The sequence below is a fragment of the Atractosteus spatula genome, chromosome 11 (genome assembly GCF_055471065.1).
Source record: "Atractosteus spatula isolate fAtrSpa1 chromosome 11, fAtrSpa1.hap1, whole genome shotgun sequence".
Classification (NCBI taxonomy): domain Eukaryota; kingdom Metazoa; phylum Chordata; class Actinopteri; order Semionotiformes; family Lepisosteidae; genus Atractosteus; species Atractosteus spatula.
This window is the reverse complement of record NC_142716.1, coordinates 32,746,505-32,767,687: the sequence shown is the minus strand read 5'-3', so window position 1 is coordinate 32,767,687 and position 21,183 is coordinate 32,746,505. Positions and strand designations below refer to the sequence as shown.

Sequence of the window (21,183 nt, the reverse complement as noted above, 5' to 3'; positions counted from 1 at the left end):
CTGACCAACTGGTGTATGACATCTGGTCGGATGATATTTAAAAACAAGTGGAGACGTTCAGTGTTGGTTTGATCTGCTGTGTGAAATCCTCTGTTACGTTTTGCATCAGAGGAAGAGAAGGACTTTTTCCACAGTTTTCACATTTTGTTGCTTTATGGCTTGCAGTCACTTTGAAGCAGCAAATAGTATTTGTATATAAACAACTTACTCCACAAATTCAACTCAAAAAAAGAAAAAGAAATTAATTGGTAATATGAAAGAAAACTGGAAAGGTCATCATGATTCCACAAATATTTAAACCCTTTTTTATGCCAAACGTAATGACCCACACAATTAAACGTCAAGGTATTTCATAAAAACAGCATGTAGATTTACAAGATGGGGTACCCATGTTTCAGTGTTATTTACTGCATGAAAATACTTTATATATATCCATATGAGAAATTAATCAATACAACAAAGCTGTTAATTCACTTTTGTGGAATCATTGTAAAACTTTCCCCATCTCTTCCTTTAAAAAGATATTAGCTACAGCATAGTCAGTAGTATGACAGTACAAAACTCAGTAATCAGAATACCTCAAAAAGCCAAAGTATCAGAGGGCAGGCCACTCCTTTATTTCCGTTTACTTTACGTTTTTAGAAATGTGCACTTCAATCTTACCCGTGGTGTGGCTGAGAGGCTCTGCACAGTGAAGATGACTGGGTTCCCCGCGTTTTTAATGGCCTGAACCGCTTCATTATGGCTGGCGTTTTGAAGGTCCATCCCTGACACCTGTCACAAAACAAGACTAAAATGACTCCAACATCTTATTGCAACATGACAGCAGTGTCAGACCTTCCAACCTAGGGTTCTCAGATCTCAGAAACGAAACTATCACTGACCATGCCCAGTCAATACTAGAAATGGGTACCTACAAGGAAAACTGCTATAAGTGGTCTAGCTGGACATGTTTGAAAACTTCAGAAACAATTTTCAAAAACCACTGTCCATGGTGATAGGGGACACTAGCGTATAGGAGGAGCCATCCTTAGGATGAGGTGTTAAACCCCAGACGTGACTACTTGGTCATTAAAGATCCCATTGCAAAAAGGTGGTCTGAAAAGAGTCTGGCTGTTAAGCCTCCACCAGGCACACTGAATTCCATCCAGCACACTTTTCTGGCACTTCTACTCATGTTCTTTGCTTCAGATTTCATAGAAGCTTCTGAAGAAGCTTACTGAGCAATCCCAACACAGTCGTCTCTGTTCAAGTCTAAAAGGTTCAAGGTTCTGTCTTGCAGCCTACAGTATCAGTCATACAATATTACTTTCAGCCCCAAATGTATGTTGTTGAATGTTGCTGTCTTTAGGATTGACTTCAGAACAACAAAATCTTCTGATATAAAAAGGTGGCCAAAAGTGTACAGAAAAGTCTAAATGGTGTCTCACCAGTGCATTCTAAATTTCATCAAAAAAAGTTTCATCCCTTGATTTAAATTCTACACTTTTATCTATATGTATATATCACAGACCCTGCCCTTCCTAAATCCTAAGGGTCTGCACGTACAAAAACGATGGCCTAGAGAAGTCAAGGAGGCTTTATTTCACTTTTTCAGGATTTATAACCCAAAAACAACACTCAAAAAACCTACCACTAGCACATCACATGTCTTTTAAATACCATATAGAACTCTAATTACACCCACGTGAGCATGTGAAATTCCAAACCATTTCCCAATTAATTCAGTCACCCCTGGTGTGACTATTTGCACGTAATTAGAGACCAAATAGTGCCATCTAGTGACAGTTTTATTGTAACAACAGCTCATTTTTAAACTCTCCTGCCAAAATATCGAATGCTTTTGCCTTCTGAATTGCTTCCTTACATAGTCTAGAAAATTACATTTATTAATGCATAAGTACAGCTGTTTTTTCTAATAATTAGCAAAATCTAGATCTTTGAAATGCATTTGGAAAAGCAGTGATCCCAATACATATCCCTGTGGTACTATTGCGGTAATTACACTATTCTAATCCTGATATTTTACAATTAATGATCTAAAAGGAGCTTTATCAAAAGTTTTTGTAACAAGGTTTAGCAGTACAATGCAACACTAGCCATAAATTAATATCCATCTATTGATGGAAATCTACAACCAATGAGATACAAGGCGCCAACTGTATGTGCTTCTTGTAACTGGGCAGGGAGTCCTGGCATGGCAATGCTGCTGTGAATCCAGTGAATCATATCTCCAATACACCAGCATCATTCTGGTCCAGGCCAGCACAGTTGCAGACTGATGCTAGACTTCAAGCATACTCCAAAACATTGGCAAGTACAATAGTTGAGTCAGCTGTTTTTTTTAGAGCTGAGTGCTTTCTTGACTCATTCCAGCAGATTAGCAAGATTTATACAATAGTTTCTGCTATTTGCCAGCTTTGCAAGCTGTTAATGCTGTGTTTTATTATTTTATGATGCAGTACATGAACACATGCCATCTCCCATTTAGGTGACCACTACAGCCTTGGTAGCAGACAAGCACAGTCAACAACAAGTGGCCACTAGGGACCTCATTACAACTTCACCTCACAGGCCTGCTGAGGGCTCTCCATTGTGAGATGTGAGTGGTTCTCAGCGAGATCCTTCCTTCAAATCACAGTGACTAACACAAAAAAAGTGAAGCAATGTCATTTCATGTTCAGATTTCAACTAGGAATGGCTTCATGTTAATTAAACTCTCTCACTTCATGGAGCTCTTCACCATCTCCTCATCACCTTGAAACACCCACTTACACGATAATGTGTCATATTCATTCATGTCTTATGATTAATGTGTTTGAAAGAGTCCTGCATATCTCATTCAGATTCACAATGGGCTGTGTTTGTGACATTATTTGTGTCCAGTTGCTGTATGCACTCCCGTGAAAGCTTGTTTGTTTTTTTTATTTTCGACATCCTACCTCCAGGATTTTGTCCCCAGTCTTCAGGGCCTTGGTCCTGCCGGCTGGACTGTCCTCCAAGACCTGTTTGATGAAGATCCCCTTCAGCTCCTCCCCATTCTTCAGCTTCTTGATGACTGTGTGGCCACCCACGATGCTGATGCCCAGTGATTCTGCAGGCTCGCGCCACACCTCCACCCTGAGCACAAGTACCACAGCTGTCACCCTCATGAGGAACATCTCAGAAAAACACGGGGAGAGTCCGGCTGATGATGGACTCAAGACAGCCTCTAGTGCTATTATTTTAAATGATCCAAAACGAAAAGCATTCAGAAAGTGCTGAACTGTTGGAGACTCTGACATTTGGAGAAGAAGAGGGTTTTCTTCTGCATTTACTCTGTTAAAATAAATATACAGCACAAAACCACTTTTGAAGGACAGGCAACACAAACATTCATACTACTGAATAAGTGACCATTATAGGAGCTGTTCGGGCAGCCCATCAAAGATAAACATTTGAGAAGGTGTGTTTTGAGGTGCAGCGGAGAAAGACAGTGAGGCAGGGTCTGACCTCCTGGGGGGACCCCAGTGACTGTAGGCAGGCGTTTCCTCCCCTTCCCCTTCTTCTCTCTCGGGCAGCTCGCTGCTGAGGAACACAGACAGCTTATCTCACAGAGCCAGGCACAAACATAAAACCAACTCCACTTCTTCATGGAAAAACAATTCTACAGGTGTTAATGTTCCAGTACAATGTGAAGGGAGGTTGTTGCTAGTGGTGGGTGGTGAACAGTGTCTTTTAGTACTGTAAAGGATGAGCAGTCCTGAAGTCTGGAAGAATACTGAGATTAAAATCATCTTCCTACGTGTCTCTTGCCCAATCGACACTATTCATCCCCATGTGCAACTGGGTACCAGCAACATGCACTGTTTCTACCACTTCACAAATCATCTGTTGCTGGGCTTGTTGAAGTGAGGACTAGTAAAGTCCTAAATTAAGAAGTGATAAGTATTCTTGTGTGCAAATTAGTAGGTTAATTGAGAACTGACTGTACTTTATAGTAACATTTATTTTCTGTGCGTTTGTTTAGCATTTTAAAGGGAGTGCATACTAGCGCTGTAGGTGCTTCACAAACAGACTCTGGTGGTAACTGCGTTTTCCAAGGCTCTACAGAATCTCTGATTTTTTTCTGAAACGGTTGACTGAACAGTTTTCCTCCAAGTTGAACTCTCTTGATTTTTGCAGCCTTCTTTGGTGGAGGCTGTCAGTTCAAGCAGGTGCTAGGTACTACAAGTCTATGAGCTCCTACCATCCTGCAAGGTGATGAAGCCTGATTCTAGTGCAAAAACGGCAAGACAGTCAAGTAGGAAGAGGAAATCTGAATTCCGAGCTTTCTTCCCTACATGTGCAAATGGCATGGCGCTGATCAAGAGATTGGAACAATTAAATTAATTGGACGGTTCTGCCCACAGTGGAGTACAAATCTAATAAGTATGCTAATGCAACCATAGACAGTTTAATACAATCAACGTAATGCAAGTGTTATAACCAAATTCTTCAGCTTTCTAGATAAAGCAAAAGTCCATGACTCATGAGAAAGATCAGGTAACGGGCAATGGCACATGGGTTTGAAAGTCAGGAGGAAGACAAGGACATTAAACTTGATGAAAAGCTGGTCAAACTGAATGTTAAGAGATTCAGCTTCAGTGTTGGGCGATGTGTCCAAGAGGACAGAAGTGGAGAGTGCTGTGTCATCAGATGACAGACAAAACCAAAAATATTCTAAAAATGGAGTATATATTTAAATATACGTTTCAAGGTAACTGTAAAGTTTCAAAACATACTTTTTTTTTGCAGCGGCAGCAAGAAAAAGCCTATTAGATGTCAATGCTCAGCTCATATTTTTCTACCCTATTCTAATGCACTGTACCATGACTAGTCAATAAGGAAATGAGTGATCAGACACACAGGGGCAGCTCCAGCTTCCCTGATAAGCCGTCTGAGTGAAAGGTGCGAGGCAAGCCCTGCCTTCTACAAGCTGCTCTGCCCTGCTGCTCAGTTATTCCCTACTGCACACTCTGCCTATACTCCAGAACAGACAGTGTCGTGACAGAACCACAGTATTATAAGAATTTGAAATCCCCAGGGTCTGCCCTCTCCGATCTCCTGTTGCAGTTTGCATACTGATTAGATCTGATCACAATGTATCAAAACAGCCAACTAAGCACAGTTTTTCTCTGCTATTCTCACAAGGGGCTCCTTTGAATTTGACAGCACATGTATGTAACATCAGTGTCCGTAGGTTGTGTTTTAGTTGGAGTTACTATAGAAATCTACTGTCAACCCACTAGGCCCTTATAATTCTGGTGCCTCTTGGATCTGGATTATTTGATACAATGTATAATACATTGTTAATGGATTTAAAATGTTAAAATCAAACGTTGATAACATTGAAAGAATTCCAATATTAGTTTAATATAAGTTAATACTTCACCTAATTCCGCTACTAACAACTTCTGACAATCAGAAGACCTAGTGCCTCTGGGGAACTACTGTAGGCATAATGTCACTGGCCTGACATCACTGACTGTATGTATGCGAGTTTTCATAATAGGTAAGCTTAGAAAGTGAGCCCCTGTGCTATTCTTACAGCGTACCATAAAATTAAACTTACAGGCTCCTGGACAGAGATGTTCAACACATGTATTTTTGTAACATGCACCTTACTATAAAAAAAAAAACATTGCAGTGAGCCTAGGCTGCACACAAATTCAAATAGCACATTACGTAATCAAAACATCTTTTTACAACAATTTGACACTTTTTCCTCTCCACTGTGAAACATTGATATGAAGTATGTGGAGGTGATTAATGAGAAAGATGATGATGATGTCAACAAAGAATTTGTAAAGAACATTCTCAACAAACCAGCCTGATTTAGTGAAACCACTGGCTTTGCTGAACTTTTCTCCAATAAATATTTTGCTGATTTTAGGAAAATGAATGGAGAATTACATGTAGGATGTGTTGAAAGAATGAGGCCATATTCAAGTCAATCTAACACCATCTCAGGTCTTGACACTTTGAACTGCAGAAGACAAGTGAAGTCATTAAACAGGTACAGGTTTCACTGAGAACCAATTGAGCAGTTCTTGTATTTATTGCATTTTAAACCTTTCTAAAGGTTTTGACTAAATTGTAAAAATTTGGAACTTCAGTGATCTGTGGTTTGTACAGTACTCCTCATTCTGGTTTGTGATGGGAAAACTGCCATAAAATGTGAATCTCACACTAGATTCTGATGTGTTTTATAGCGTACTTCTGAAAACAAAATAATTAATCTGCTGTTTCCTACTTTACATAATATTTATAAAATACATTTATATAAATTTTAAGAATTTATAAAATCCCACAGATTTTATTTATTTCACACTGAAAAATGTACTTACTAATTCCTAAACGTAATGAATTTATTTTTGCCTTTTCACATTTTTATCCCCTGATACAATAAATATTAAACAAAGCATTTCATTTCTAATATGTCTGCATTTGCAGGCACGCTTCCTCAAGGGGGCTTGTATTGAGTATCATTTATACTGCTGTAAAACAAAGCCTATAAAACTTCACAACAAAGTGACGCACAGGGGTCTGCTGGATCCCGTGTGGAGCAGCAGATAGGGTTCTGGACAGGAAGGTTGTGGGTTAGAGAGATACCGCTGTTGTACCCTTGAACAAATTGTAGAAAAATAAGCAGCTGAATATCAGGATGCTCGTGGATAAAGGTGTCAGCCAAATATTACTTTCATAGCCGTAGTGTTAGCAGTAGAGTTTTACCTGGTTATTCCTAAATAAGAGGGCACTGCCCCTTGACTCCTCCGCTTCCCTGCCTCCATTCCAGATGGAAAGACTAATGGCGTCCTGGAAGGAAGAAAAAAAGCAGTTAAACTTCCAGAATAAGACATGAGGGACTCACAGCAACACAACAAGTACAAGAGCACTGGAGCATGGGTCCTAAAATTAACCTCTGGCTCTAATCTGGGCAAATTCACTGGAGACCAGGAATTGAACTGTGCTCTTCAGGGGCTGGGTGTGTTTGCTGTTGGCTGGGCTTCCTCAAATTGCAGTACAGCAGTGCCCCCTGTCACATACCTGGTGTCAATGCACTTGTGGAGAAAATGGAAAGAGAAAAAAGGGATAATTGAAAACCCAGTGCTTGTAAATAGTACATTTAATTAAGTATACATAAGTTAAAAAGGATGAAGGAAAAATTAAACATTCATGTTCATCTCTAATCATAGACACAAAGTCAATCTACGTGGTTTAAGGTAGCATGATTAAAGTAGCTGTGTTTCAGAGTAGGTTTTTCATTTAATTTTCCTTTAAAAGAACATGTTGCAGTAACCCTGAAATGGGGATGTTTATCTGCTCAAATTAAGGGCTCATTTACTTCAGTATGAGGACAAAATAACAGAACGACAGGATCTGAGGATGGACAACAGAGAACTGTAATTACATGCTTGTAGGATTCAGCCTTTTTCTTCACAAGAGGCTTTTATCTTTAAAAGTGGCATTTATGTTTTATATCTGCATCTAAAAATCCATATAGGCAGTGTTTTGTATTTTTTGTTTGTTTTTAAAATATAAGCACATTTGTAGGTGGTAACAAAATTAATACTGATGAGACCTACAGAACCACCCTTCAGAAAGTGTAAGATAGCTTATCAGTTCAGAGGAATGGGTAGAAAGACATTCCTTTTTATGAATTCAGCCTCCAGGCTCTGCTTTAAGTCCTCTTACAAGTTAAAAATTTTCCAACAATACTTGAAAAGCACAAATAGAAAGAAAAATATATAATCAGGCATAACAGTATGCACAAACAATTCCTCCTTTTACAGAGAAAATAACTTTGGAAAAACAATTTTTACAAAAAATAAAAATAAATAAACAATTTAACAGCTGAATGACAGAGCTATTATAATTTGCTGCGTGCTGTGATCAATGTGGCTTCAGCCTGGAGCAGATGTAATCTTTGAAGTTGCCTCAAAATCAGGATCAAAACTGATGAGAGCAGGTGAAAGCAATTTCTTTCATTCCTTAACTGACACTGCCTATGACTGAACAGTTACAAAAATACTTTTAAGAAAAACTAATTTGTGTTGAAAACACAGTGTTCCATCATTTATCCAATCGATACTCGTCACCAAGTAACACAAGTAAACAAAGAATCTGACTTGTTCACATTTATATAAAGGTCACCGTTAAAAAAAAAAGGACAGAGAAAATTAACTTGTTAGAAATATTACGACGGCAGTGGTGTTTCATCAGTAAGAAACATACAGGCTGAAGCATTCTGGAATAGCAGTACCTGCTCTCTATGCTGTGATGATTCAAAACTTTGCTCTTATTCTCTTATTATTTGTGCTTGTTTCTTACCGCTTGAACAGTGTTTTGAAAAACACAGTCCATTTCTGTCTGGAACTGAGCTAAGGAAAGGGTGCAGAATTCTGTCAAACAGGAATAAGTACTCTGGATGAGTGCTTCAGAATTAAATCTTAAATTGAACCTGTGTTCCGGGGTAAGAGCTTTGAGCTCTTGCCATAGGTGTAGTGTAACAGGATTCGTGATCCATGCTGATTCTATGATTTTTAAGAAACGGACAGACAATTCTTAGAACATGAAGCTCCTAGAAAGCACACCCACAAGATGGGTCAAATACCATTCTCTTGTTTGAAACCTTGGCCTAACCAGTGGGCGCAAAAAAGCATTAATACCTGAGTTGTCAACACATGTTACATGTGACATATATTCTATAAATTTAAATTATTTCTGCATAATCAACCAGCAGTAATAATTTTCAGTGCTCCGTTCTCTCCTGAAGGAGGTTCATCTAATAAGAAAACATGGTGGGATTCAGGAACAAGTTTTGTTCAAGTGGACTCCACTAGATCTTTCAAGAAATGCGTCTTCACACTAAATGAGCAATATGGAGTGAATAAGTATGTAAGCATGTATAGCACTCTTCATATCAAAAGCCCTCAAAGTGCTTTACAGCGCACAGAGAAGGAGGTTCAGCAACCCATTTGGTCAGGTGGATTAGGGAGAAGCCTAGAGTAGAATTAACCAGGACAATAGGGTAACACTACTGCTCATTCTAAATTAATATTTAATGAACAAGTAGTCAGGACTTTGGTTCAATGTCTTATTTGAAAAATGGCACCTTGTACAGCACACTGGCCCTCGACCTCATACTGGAGCACTGGCCTTGGAAATTCTGGTTCAGTGGGAATAGCACCACCTACTGGTGCCTTTCAATTACAGCGGCAACATGATTTTCCACACCTGGACTGACCAGGCCAGGCTCTGCTCAGCAGCAGACACCCGATGAGATCTGGCTACAGGGCAGTAATGTTGCTGCACATGAGAAAGCTGGGTATCAGCTTTAACAATGTGTAAAAGCTTGTTACAGACTCCTACAATCTTTAGCGTAAAGTAAAGAAGTGCCTCCTGTTCTCAATGCCCTTTTATGACGTTAATATGTTCTTTTATCCTCTTTCTTTATGAAAGGAAATTACCTTTCCTTGTCTTCAAAGCTGAAAATTGACAGCATTCGAGCTTAAATGATGACTTTTTTTGGTCTGGTAACTGTTCATCCTTATTTTTAATTGCAGCATGAAAGAAGGACCGGTAAAATGGAAATTTATTTTTCCAGTCTTGAAGCAGAAACCTACCAACAAGGCTTCCAAAGAACTCAAAAAAGAATAAAACACCAGAATGACAGCAGTGTGAATGAATGAATGGATGTGGTTCCTGTACTTGCTGGTGCCCATAGAGAAATATTAAATACGAATGCTGCATTTCTTGTGGCCTACAGGCTACAAGTGAACAATAACAAATACAATGTGAACCGTGACTGGATTCCCTGGATTAATATGTTATCAGCATTAAAGACAGCAATGAGCAATGAGAGACCAAAGAAGCACAAGTTACACACCACTGTGCTTGTACTATTTAAAAAAACCCAACATTTTCATTATGGTCCAAGGATTGCCAGGATGGGAACCCAGAGACAAAAGCAATGCTGTCAAGAGGAGCATGTTCTTCACGTGCTTTAGCCCATTTTCATCAGCAGGTGGAGCTGCGATCACTTTGGTAACTACAAAGAGCCACAAAATAATGCTCTATACAAGACATATACATCTCAGGACAGGCTGCTGTGTACATTAAGCTTTAATGTGCCAGCAAATCTGCAGGACTTTAATGAATTCCACAGCATGCTGCTGCCTTAACAATCCTGGCTTTGATCTTATTAAAAGGACTTTGTGCGTGGGTTGTCTTCCAAGGCAAAACAGCACGCACAGAGAACGAACTTCTGATTAAAGTCTTTAGGAACTGAGGTACTTCACAAAAAAACAGTAGAGTAGCATATGTTACTGAAGAGACCACACAAGCAACAGCCTGGTTGAATTTTGAAATAACGAACATGGGAAATGTGCCAACAGCAACAACTGCTTTGTATTATACAGTGTCATAGACAACTCATTGCAAGAAATGCAGCTGTATGAGAATTTGCGAAAGAAGCACAATAGTAACGCTTGAAATCTTTTTCCTATGTCTTATCTCTTCATTTTTTGATGAACATTGGCAATGAAATAAACCTCACAATCTGGAGGCAATGATCACAGTGTATCCCAGTGTTCCTCTCACATGCCGGGTTGTTAAAGCCATCTGGACACTGCAAGTCTCAAGTGGTCAGTGACAATAACTGCAAACAGGCTCCCAGCGACTGGCGGTGGTTAGACACTAACCCAAACCCATTCACAGAGAAATGGTGTAGTGGAGTTTCCTAAAACCTTTTTACAGGGCCAAGCTTAAAATTCTGACCAGACTTTTATCTGAAAATTAAAACCAATCCAATTAATGGATTAATGCATTCCAGGCGAAAATTAAAGAGACTCACTCAATTACTTGCTCCATCTCAGTTTGTTCAGAGATGCTGTTCCTGGAAGGGGTCAAGTCACCCCCACTTTCAGGCTGCCACTCGAAGTCCATGTCATTTTCGGGGGCCTCCAGGATGAGGCTCATGTGGGGACCTGGAAGAACAGAGTGTAGAGCACACTTGTGCAGGACATGGAAGGCCTTTAACTAGTCTCTCAACACTCCAAATCCTAACCAGATTCCACATCTCACAGCAGAGCTCCAGGAATTTAAAGTCCTTAATTCTCACAGCTTTAGGTAGAATATCTTTTCTGTGTCAAACTATATTTAGATTCTCAAAAAGTGTCCTTATTCTGTTCTTTGTAAAACACAAAACTTGTGCTTTTGGAGACACTAAAATGATGACAAAACATACAGACTTACTTGATAGACATCTTCCGTGACTGTAGATCGGAGGTTTTCGCAATTTAAAGCATGCTGGGCAATATGAAACTCGAAAATATCTGGGACACATTTTGATTCAATTGTATTCTGCTGTGGGTGACCCTGAGTGTTGTTTTGAGGGAATTTTGATAGAGCCACAAGAGGTACAGGAAGGTCCTGACAAACCAGTATTGTGAGAGACTGGAGTGTGGACTTGGATTACTCACTGGAGTGAGGGCTGCTCAGGGGTGCTCTGGTCTCTGGCGCCATCCTGTTATCATAAACATGGCCCTTGTCTTCATCCTGGCAGGTCAGAGGTCAAGAGAGACAGGAGACATTCAGAGATGATAATGATGGTACTACCCTTACACCAAACAACAAATCATCAGCCCTCACCTGTTCTGATGCTCCTATGCAAAAGTGCAAATCTGAATCGTTTATAAATGGATAAACACTGAGTTTCTGCACAATGAAGGGGATGTGGCATGTGGACTATAATCTTGTGTTTGAGGAGGTCCAGGGGAGACTACTGCAGATCCAAGTTATTTGTACAGTCCTAGAATTAAAGCACCAGGTTACCATCAGAGCACAGGTGAGCTAATTGCCCAAATGGTACATGCATCTATATGCTCATACTACATTTAAGCTTGTTTGCCCCATGGAAATAATTTAACTAAAGGCTCTGAGCAAATCTACAGAGTGCATTACAATATTTTAAATACAATGTATTTTTTTCTAGTTTAATTTTGTTTGTGTGATGGAACTGACTGCTTTCTCACCATTGTTAATACAATGAAGTGAATTTGTTTTATTACAAACAAATTTGTCAGAATTGACACATTGTGAAAAAACACAGTATGGTGAATGTCTGATGATTTCATTCAATTTTCACTGGCAACTGGCATAGGGAACTGGAGCAATCCCTTTTTATACAAACTTAATTTGTTCCCTGAAAACTGCTCGTCAGGGAAGTTAAATTAAATTCCCACTACATCCTGTGTTATGATCTCCGATTGGTTCCCGAACTCAAAAATGTTCCCGCACACACCCGTACTTCACATTTATATGGCACAGACAGGTATACTGAAAACTGAAAAAAATAATATTCCTTGTTAATTATTGGAGTAACATGCTAAATATCATTAACCGATGCATAAACAATAGGTAGAAAAACAATAACAGGCGCAGATCCTTATCCATGGCAGAGCGGTGGCTCTGTGGCTAAGGATCTGGGCCTGTAGCTGGAAGGTTGCCAGTTCAAATCCCGCGGCCGGCAGAGGAATCCTACTCCGTTGGGCCCCTGAGCAAGGCCCTTAACCCCTACTGCTCCAGGGGTGCCTTAGGGCTGACCCTGCGCTCTGACCCCAAGCTTCTCTCCCTGTGTGTCTCAAGGAGAGCAAGCTGGGGTTTGCGAAAAGATGAATTCCTAATGCAAGAAATTGTAAATGGCCAATACAGTGATCTTATCGTATCTTTTACAGTCCAGTATAGTAGTTACACTGTTACAGTCATTAGCAAATGTATTAACATTAGGTACTATTCTTTTCTATGTGCTTTGATACACGCTTCATTATAAAAAATTAAAATGTAATAAAAATGAAAAGTAAATTGCTCATCTGAAAAGATGCGAGAAAAGAAGAATCTCGGCAATGCTTTAGGAGATGCTGGCTGAGAGGAAATCTGCTCATTAAATAAAAAAACAAGTAGGAATTACTACATCTTGTGTGAACAGAAACTTGTATAGTGAGGGATTACAGTACTCTGACTCTCTCTAAGGATGGCGACATTTTGATATAATTTCTACAAAACTATGACCCTTCTCTTATGTTTTGTAGCTTGCAGTGGAGTGTTTTAAACAAAGTAAAAGTTCTACCCTGAAAACTATTCACCATGGAGGTATTCCAAGCTCTCAGTTTCGCTTGCAATGCTGTGATGACTTGGTAACACAAACATGGATTTCCAAACTGTCAACAGTAAAAGCAAGAAAAGGTCAGTTATGACGATATTAAAAGGAAATGATTGGGATCTCATGGCCACTAAGAAAGTACCTTCTGCAATTCTTATTTTGAAATGTCTCATAAATTGGTTAATGAAACTGAAGATCAGAATGCCCTGCCAGACATTCCCATAAGTATTCCCAAGGGAAACAGACTTGGACAAGTGACGAAAAGCAGAATATGATTTTGGAAATGATGCAAATAGATCTGTGTTGAAGGATTCAAACCAACATCAGAACAACACTAACTAGGGTGAGGCAGTCCTGCCATCATCGGTCCACAGATAACACTTCTTTCATCGGCTCTTAAGAAACAGCAGATCAAATTAAAACCCCTCCTTAGCTCAACCCTTCATTTGCATTGATTCCTCAGTGATGCAAAGCCTACTTTGGAAAAGCGGGGCTTGAACTCAATTATTTAAAAGTGGTTAAATGCTCTGGAGAATAAGCTATAACAACACCTGCCCAAGCGTGTCCATCAATTCCTTTTCTTTTCCCATTCAAAGCAGTTTAATCGCAAATTCATTTAATTGCTGTTTTATGGATTTTGCAGTATAGCGATGAGAAGCAGACAGAGTTGGTGGTTAAGTACTGACTCATTTCTGAGCAAAGAAACTGAAAACTGAGTATATATACAGTACAGAACAGAACTTTTTGGGCCCCCAGAACCCTCTTGTATTTAAAGCCTGAGCTCTTAAGCTTTTCTGTAAACCATTATTGAACCAACAATTAACTGATTTATTTGAATTGCCTTATCTGTTTGAGGGTTCAATGAAGAAACTAAAAGTGGGTGAATGAAATACCACATTTTAGCACTAATTACAGGCCAAAGCCTTGCAGTATTTTGTTTTCCAACACACAAGCTCCAACAAAGACCTGGGGTTTTCTCATGAAGTGTTGCTTCACAAATCCCCATGTAAAACTGTTGCAAATGTGAAAGAGAAGTTGTGTGCGCTTGCGTTTTAACACCTCCAAGTGGTGGTTGGGCTGCTGATGTGTGTCTATCAGCCCCGTGAAGAGAGAACCAAGTGTTCGAAACATCAGATTTGTGTAGCAAACAGCTCCCTAAACAGTTTGTGGAACACAAGAGCACAGCATTGTCTCTGGGGTCTTTCTCTGACTGAAGTGCACAAAAACCAAGTGTTTGTACTTATTGCAACTAAGAAAAAACATCTGGAACCACATGAACAGTAGTTAAACTAAAATGTTTAAATTTCAAAACCACATGGGGAAGTAAACTATATTGGCCTGGAGAGACTATAACAGATACGGAGTGATTCCCACCCCGTTTACTTAGAATGACCTCTTCCACAAAAAGCAGATTTATGCGAGATATAAAGAAAGGCTGTCGCTAGAATTTCAGGTAATGCAGAATCGAACATGATGGTAGATTCGTTGATTAAAGTCCATCTCTTCTTTTTAAAAAAAATTCACTGGCCACAATATTAAGATCCCCAGTCAAATGAACGGACATTCTCAGTGGCAGGCAATGCCTATCTGGAACAACCCTTGGATCTCAATCAAATTGAATACGAGTGGAGCCATTGGAATGAGCAGTTCAATCTCACACCATTAACCTCATCACAACCTCCTCTGTTAAAGAAGAACAGCATGGAGTCTGGCTGCAAAGTTTCAAGATCTAGTGGTATGCACGGCATGTGCTGTTCTTGAGGTTTCCCCATACCTTGGTCCATGTGCATGTTTTCTTATCTGCTACTTCGTGTACAGGTTTGAAAGACCAGACTGGAAGATCACACCCCTGCGCTCACCTCTTCTTGCAATCTGCTGTAAGGAGGAGGCAGGTCAGCAGGGTCGACCAGTTCTTCCTGCGTGAGAATCCCCTCTTGCTGCTCTTCCTCCTCGTCTACCACCATTTCACTCCTCCCTAGAGCGCCACTTGGCTGCAGCAGCTCCAAGGAGTCTCCGCCAGCCGGTCCTGGCCCCCTCCAGGGGAAGGGGGAGCTGCGTAGGTACACCTCTGGTTCATCTACCAGCTCCTCCAGAAGAGGAGTCTCGTCATCAAAGCACTGCCAAGAAAGGAGACAGGCAGACCCACTGTGATGCCAAACCCTCCTGTATTCAACAGAGAAACAAATCTGCAAGCTCATCTCACAACTTTACTATGTGGTAAAATGCTACTCTGGCATCAGATGCAGCTTGATATCTTTTTGGCTTGTTCCCTTACACTTAAACCTTGGGTATAAAGTGATTTTTAATGAAGGCATCTGAATCCAGATAAAACTCCAAACTTTCTGTCATGTTGGACCCTTATAGGCTAAGCAAGACATTGATCAGATCATTGATGGAAGACATTTAAAGAAAGCCAAGCTGCTAAATTGTAAGGGTTGCTGGTAGACAAGTAGGTTACGCTCTGTTCCCCACTGGAAGAGAATTTCCATACCCATGCCCCCGTGTATTGACTGAGGATGCTCTGCTGTCCTTCCTTTAAAGGACATGTTCAAACAATTTCCTCACACTGTTAGTGGTGCTAACCTCTGTGTCTTGGCTCAGTTCTATTCTAGGCTTGCACAATCTGGCCTCTGTAAAGTTCTGCCTTATTAATATTGGTGAAGCAATTTCTGACTTCTCCACACAATCACCTGTGTAATGGTGCTGCTGGTGGAGAGTGGTTTCCCTCCTATATGTTACAGCACTTTGGGCTTATTTGGGATGAAAGGTGTTGAAGAAATGCAAGCAAGTGTTTCTACCATTTCTCATCTTTTCTTTCTGATCACTATTTCTAAATGAATTGCTTGTGTAACATGTTTAGGTCATTTGTGAAATGTGACAAATTTCCGTGGGCACTGATTTCATTTGCAAAAATTATTGTGGCTACAGTAGCTGTGGGGGCATTCTAACACATTTACGCACTGCTGTTTGAGATTAAGAGGCTAGACTGTTCACTGTCACTCCTGGCAAATCTTTCATCTTTAGCCCAGTAGAATGTTCAGTGAGGAAATCACTACAAGAACTACATTGATTGTGGCATCATAATGTAATAATAAAGCTATCAGATACTGTACAGCAGGATTTACTCTTTTTGGCTCAGAATGGTATATAGTTGTGCAATATAGATTAATGTTAAACACATTGTAGTGGGTATCATATTTTGAATTAATTTGTCACTGTACTACAATTTAAAACTACTAGCAGAACTTTAAGTTGCCTAATATTCCCTCAATTACTCAGTTTTTTTTTTTTACTGTTCCTTGATTTCCAATCTGCTTCCTATTCACTCTCCAGTGTTCTCCACTCATATTGTGCTGGTCAGCAGGTGAAATTTACTCTCTAAATTACTGCTTCTTATTGTTCTCCACCACTGACTGTACCTGTGAATGCCAGGACCATTTTCCTCAAATCCAAATTATTCCAACTGTGCCTGTACAGCACTTCTCTGCCTTGAAACTCAGTGCTTTCACCAGTACTGTGATATTTACATTATCCACTGAACTGAGGCTAGCTCTGCTCATGTATTACATTATCTACTATTTTCTTACAGTATATCCCTTCTTGTCCTCTCTGCTGGCTGGCAGCAATTTGCTCTTATTCTTCAATCATCAATATACATGTCTCTTTGACCTTTGGTGGGACCATTGCTCACTGCCTTTCAACACATCACCTCCCAAGTTAACCACATAACCTCATCATATATCAGCTCCTCAACACTGCCCAGTTCAGACCACAGACCTCCTCCTCAACACTGCCCAATTCTCACCACAGACCACCTCCTCAATACTGCCCAATTTTTACCACAGATCCTCAATACTGCCCAGTTCAGACCACAGCTGTAGATGTGCAAACATAAGTTCAACCGATGTTGTAGTAAAACCACACATCGTAGATACCGCATACCACAAAGAGCCACCCACCAGTGTCGTGTTTTATACAACAGGTAAACAGGTTTTAAACCTCAGCAAATGTGTCTGACATGTGCTGCTGTTTTTGAGATGACTGTTCCAAAAACATTCCAACTGGTAAAGTAGAGAATGAGCACCTACACCTAACCTGACACCACAGAGTACCATGAAGGCCTGGTGACGACTACATTTTTAGTCTAGTCTCAAAATCCACAAATACACAACTAAAAAGATAGCAGCCCTTCCTGGGAAAATGCAAAACAAATTAGGTCGATGTTATTTATTTTTTTTAAACTATAGAGTCTTCATAAAAGGGCAAATTACATAACTTTTCACCGCAAACAGATTTTTTTTTATCCCTGCTGGTTGCTTGTCTCCTTTACTCAGACTGTATCTGTGAATCGGGTGAACTCTACACTTCACTGTTGAGACGACACCTGGAAGTTCTCAATGCTCCTACCTCACACCTGTTGCTATACAGCTCTGTGCTGTGGCTGGCCTATGTCTGTGCATGCAGCATTAACCCAAACATCATTTCCTGCACATAATCCCTGTGATTTACTGTACTCTAAACTGATTTTTGCATGTTGTATTTTGACTCCATCTGAGTCACACTGGATAAAATTATACAGTACCACCATCAGAGAGTTGTCGTAGGACGTAACTAGAGACATGGGTCTTAAAAAGGTCGGTGAGCCTCCCAGGACAGTATTCTATGACACTGGTATTGAATAAAAACACTAATGACAGAAGAGCTCTCACAAAACAGAACCGACCAGAGCTACAGCACACTCCGAATCTGTTCACATTCTCGCTGGGTCACAAGCAGAAACTTTCAAATCTGAGAACAAATGCTCCTTGCCTAGTGAATACAAATAGGAACTTTATCACCTCAGCAGCAAGGGTCTGTCCTTACAGTAGGCTGCCCAGACATAGACACTTTAAAATATCATAAACGCTGAAAATGCATTTTTCTTGCCCCCAATCCAGTCGACTCAGCACCTCCAGCATGTCAACTCTGAACAGCTCCAAACCAATTTGCAATGAAAAATGTGCAGAGTCTAAAATCTTAATAGCACAATTAGTCTCGTTTTTGGTAGATTTACTGCAGCACTTGACTCCACGCTGCAGTTAGCACATCTTCACTAAAATCCAAGGATAATATGCCTCAGGAAGAAAAAGGCATGCATCACTGCAAAGTGTCCTAAATGAACCATCTTCTCTTTCTCATATTTTTTTAGCTTCTAAAAGTTTTATTACATTTTGGTTTTAATCATTTCAATTTAACTTTAATAATTAAAAAGTATTGGAGATCTCCTCTGTTCTCATTAAGTGTTCTTCTTGAATAGCTTAATATTAAGGAAAGTAGGTTTCCTTAATATTTCTAGATATGGTTTTCTAGAGATGTCTACATACTGTAACTATCTTTACTTGTGAACAGTGATAAGGAAGCATTATGTCTTTATGAAAATGTGACATCTTTCTGTGTTACTTGACAACAAATGAACAAAATGCAAACATCTAGAGTGAAAAGACTAGCCTAGAACATACGTACATACAAGGGAAGCAACATTAAAGTTGTATAAAGTATTAAATACTCCTAATTTACAACACTGTACATCATTTTGGTTGTTAGAAAAAAGAAACTGTTATCTCCTTAGCCTTGAACAGAAGGGTTAATTAAGATTCAAGCTGTTAAAAGTCCTAGATAACTTTTAAAAGATCAGATGTGCTGAACAGAAACAAATAGATTTAAACCCAGGCTAGGAGAAAAATGGTAGAAACAGCATTTACATGTTTAAATCAGAGCTTGTGTAAAATTTACAAGCAGACAAATTTAAGAATCAATATATACAGACTAAACAATTATTAGATTCTGTACTGCAAATCCAGCCCATTACCACTGAATAAACAAGGATACTCAGGGATCAGCTAAACAAATAAACAGCATACTGTTATGAATGTATTTGGGGATATCTAGGATATTCATTTCAACATGTACTGACTCTGCAAATATTTATTAGTAGTAAACACACCTGAGACAAACATTTTGTATTTGTGGTAACATTTGTGGCTGTAGACGTACTGTACATGGCTCATTGGAAACTAAAATGTCAGCTATCGTTTATTATATATATTAATGCAATGTGATTAGTACCTTTTCAGTGTTATGCAATTTGTCACAGAGCACCTTCACTGTGATTAAGGGGTAAACCACACATCCACCACTGCTGCTGAGGTGTCACTAACAACAGAACTGCACTTCTGCACTAATCTGAGGGCTGCAGTACAGGGAGGTTCAATAACTCGCTCAGAGTGACTTGCTGGAATCAGTGATGGAGCTGGGACATTTAACCGAGAACTGCATGGAAAGATATAAAATAAGCCTTCTGCCTTACTGACTGGATCATCTAGCATCTTGCATTGACAAGGACAGTTAAAAGTGTTACCACCCTTGGAACACAGAGCCAAATCCATGCATTCAATATTTTTTCTCTGTACCGCATTTGTATTACTGTCCTCGCTTCTGAGCAGTGGCTAAGGACAGTTATTCCCCAGCTGTGATGTAGTGTAGCATGTACACAAAGGATCATGGAGTTAGCTACTTGGCCGTCCAGAAAAAGGGGCACTGCATGCATGCTGCCATTAAAAAAGTCTAAAACCTGCTCTTACGAATTTTTTAATTTTTGATTGAAATCTTGATTGAACTGAAACAAAACAGTAAAAAAAAAATCAAAAAGTTGTATTGCTTTTATTTTAACAGGTGGAAAGGGGAAAGGGGAAAGTAACTGTATTCTTGAATGGAGCACCTTTGTGCTTTCCTCACCTCACTGGTTGAGGAATCGGTTGGCTTTTGTGTGGTCACTGATCAGAGGAAAAAGCTGAGGGGCTCTTTTCATCGCACTCAGTAATGCAGACACTAAACATGTCTAAACTCTGACTTCTCTCTGACTTTACCAGGTGACGACAGCACTTGTCCTGACCAAACAATGGATTTTGATCTCATAATAGTATTGGAATTGAGAGAGAACAGCAGCTAAAATATTGAAAATCAAAAACCTGAAAAACGAAAAGCGGAAGTACAATCAGCACAACAGCAAGCAGACCCTGTGGTTGTGCTTGTCTGTGGAAGTGGGAAAACTGGGACAACAGTCTGGTCCGGACCCTGTGGTTGAGCCTGTGAATTGTTGGTACCTGTGGGACTGGGAGAACAGCCCGGTCCAGCACAGTGCTGACAAGGGGCTCACTGCCCAGCATCTCTTCCATCTGGGTGCCGGAAGGCTGGAGATCTGGTTCCACTTCAGTCTTCTGCTCCTCCATCTGCTCTGGCTACAATGGGATAAACACAGCGCATCACACACACCTGCTCAACAGCCCAGCACACAACACCTAGAGCTCAAAGTGCTCAGAATGCACTGATGAACTGGGATTCCCAGTTTGTCCTTTTTATAAATTTAAGATTTAAGTTTTCAATGGAGAGGCTTATCAGCCAGGAGAAATGTGGAGCATGACCATTGCTGAAGAAGCAGATTTCGGTTAATATCAAGCAAGTGATTTTCAGTTATTTTTCAATATTCAGTTATTTTCCAATATGGGGAAAATCAGAGCTACTAAAAATCACTGGCCATTTGGGTGATCAATCTTGTCTTGTTCTGTTTTAGTCACATAAACCAGTTCTGCGCAAAGTGGAAAATCTCCAAATGGACAATCAATCAACATGTATGTCATGTCTGTGAAAAGAGGAAACTGATGAAAGCCCAGTGGAACATGGGAGAGAGCATGCAAACTCCACACAGACAGGCGTCCTAACTTTGACCCAGCCTCGGATCCTGAAGCTCTGAGGCAATCATTTTTTTAGAGAGATGCATATGTTTATAAGTCATTTAAAAGCTTTCACACTGTGGTACTAATTCAAGTCATGAAGTGGCCAGAGGGAGATGTCACATGCACAAGTATGAGTGGTTCCCTGCCGATTGCTGGAGCTCCCCAGGGTAAACCACATCAGACCCACACGTAGAGTGAGATTTACAGTCACAGTTTAGTTCCACTAGA

The 21,183-nt window shown here is 40.0% G+C and overlaps 1 protein-coding gene across 4 annotated transcripts in view; it reads right to left on the bottom strand.

Moving 5' to 3' along the window:
* patj (PATJ crumbs cell polarity complex component) overlaps positions 1 to 21,183 on the bottom strand; it is a 230,608-nt gene that overhangs the window by 135,252 nt on the left and 74,173 nt on the right. For 3 of the 4 annotated variants that reach the window (XM_088927009.1, XM_088927011.1, XM_088927012.1), the window contains exons 18-25: positions 20,326 to 20,460; positions 15,043 to 15,300; positions 11,505 to 11,580; positions 10,877 to 11,009; positions 6,754 to 6,837; positions 3,493 to 3,567; positions 2,943 to 3,120; positions 664 to 774 (exon numbers count right to left, since the gene is read on the bottom strand). In XM_088927009.1, the coding sequence (XP_088783135.1) occupies positions 664 to 774; positions 2,943 to 3,120; positions 3,493 to 3,567; positions 6,754 to 6,837; positions 10,877 to 11,009; positions 11,505 to 11,580; positions 15,043 to 15,300; positions 20,326 to 20,460 (1,050 nt within the window). The remainder of the gene's footprint in view (positions 1 to 663; positions 775 to 2,942; positions 3,121 to 3,492; positions 3,568 to 6,753; positions 6,838 to 10,876; positions 11,010 to 11,504; positions 11,581 to 15,042; positions 15,301 to 20,325; positions 20,461 to 21,183) is intronic. The other variant, XM_088927010.1, reaches the window with a different exon arrangement.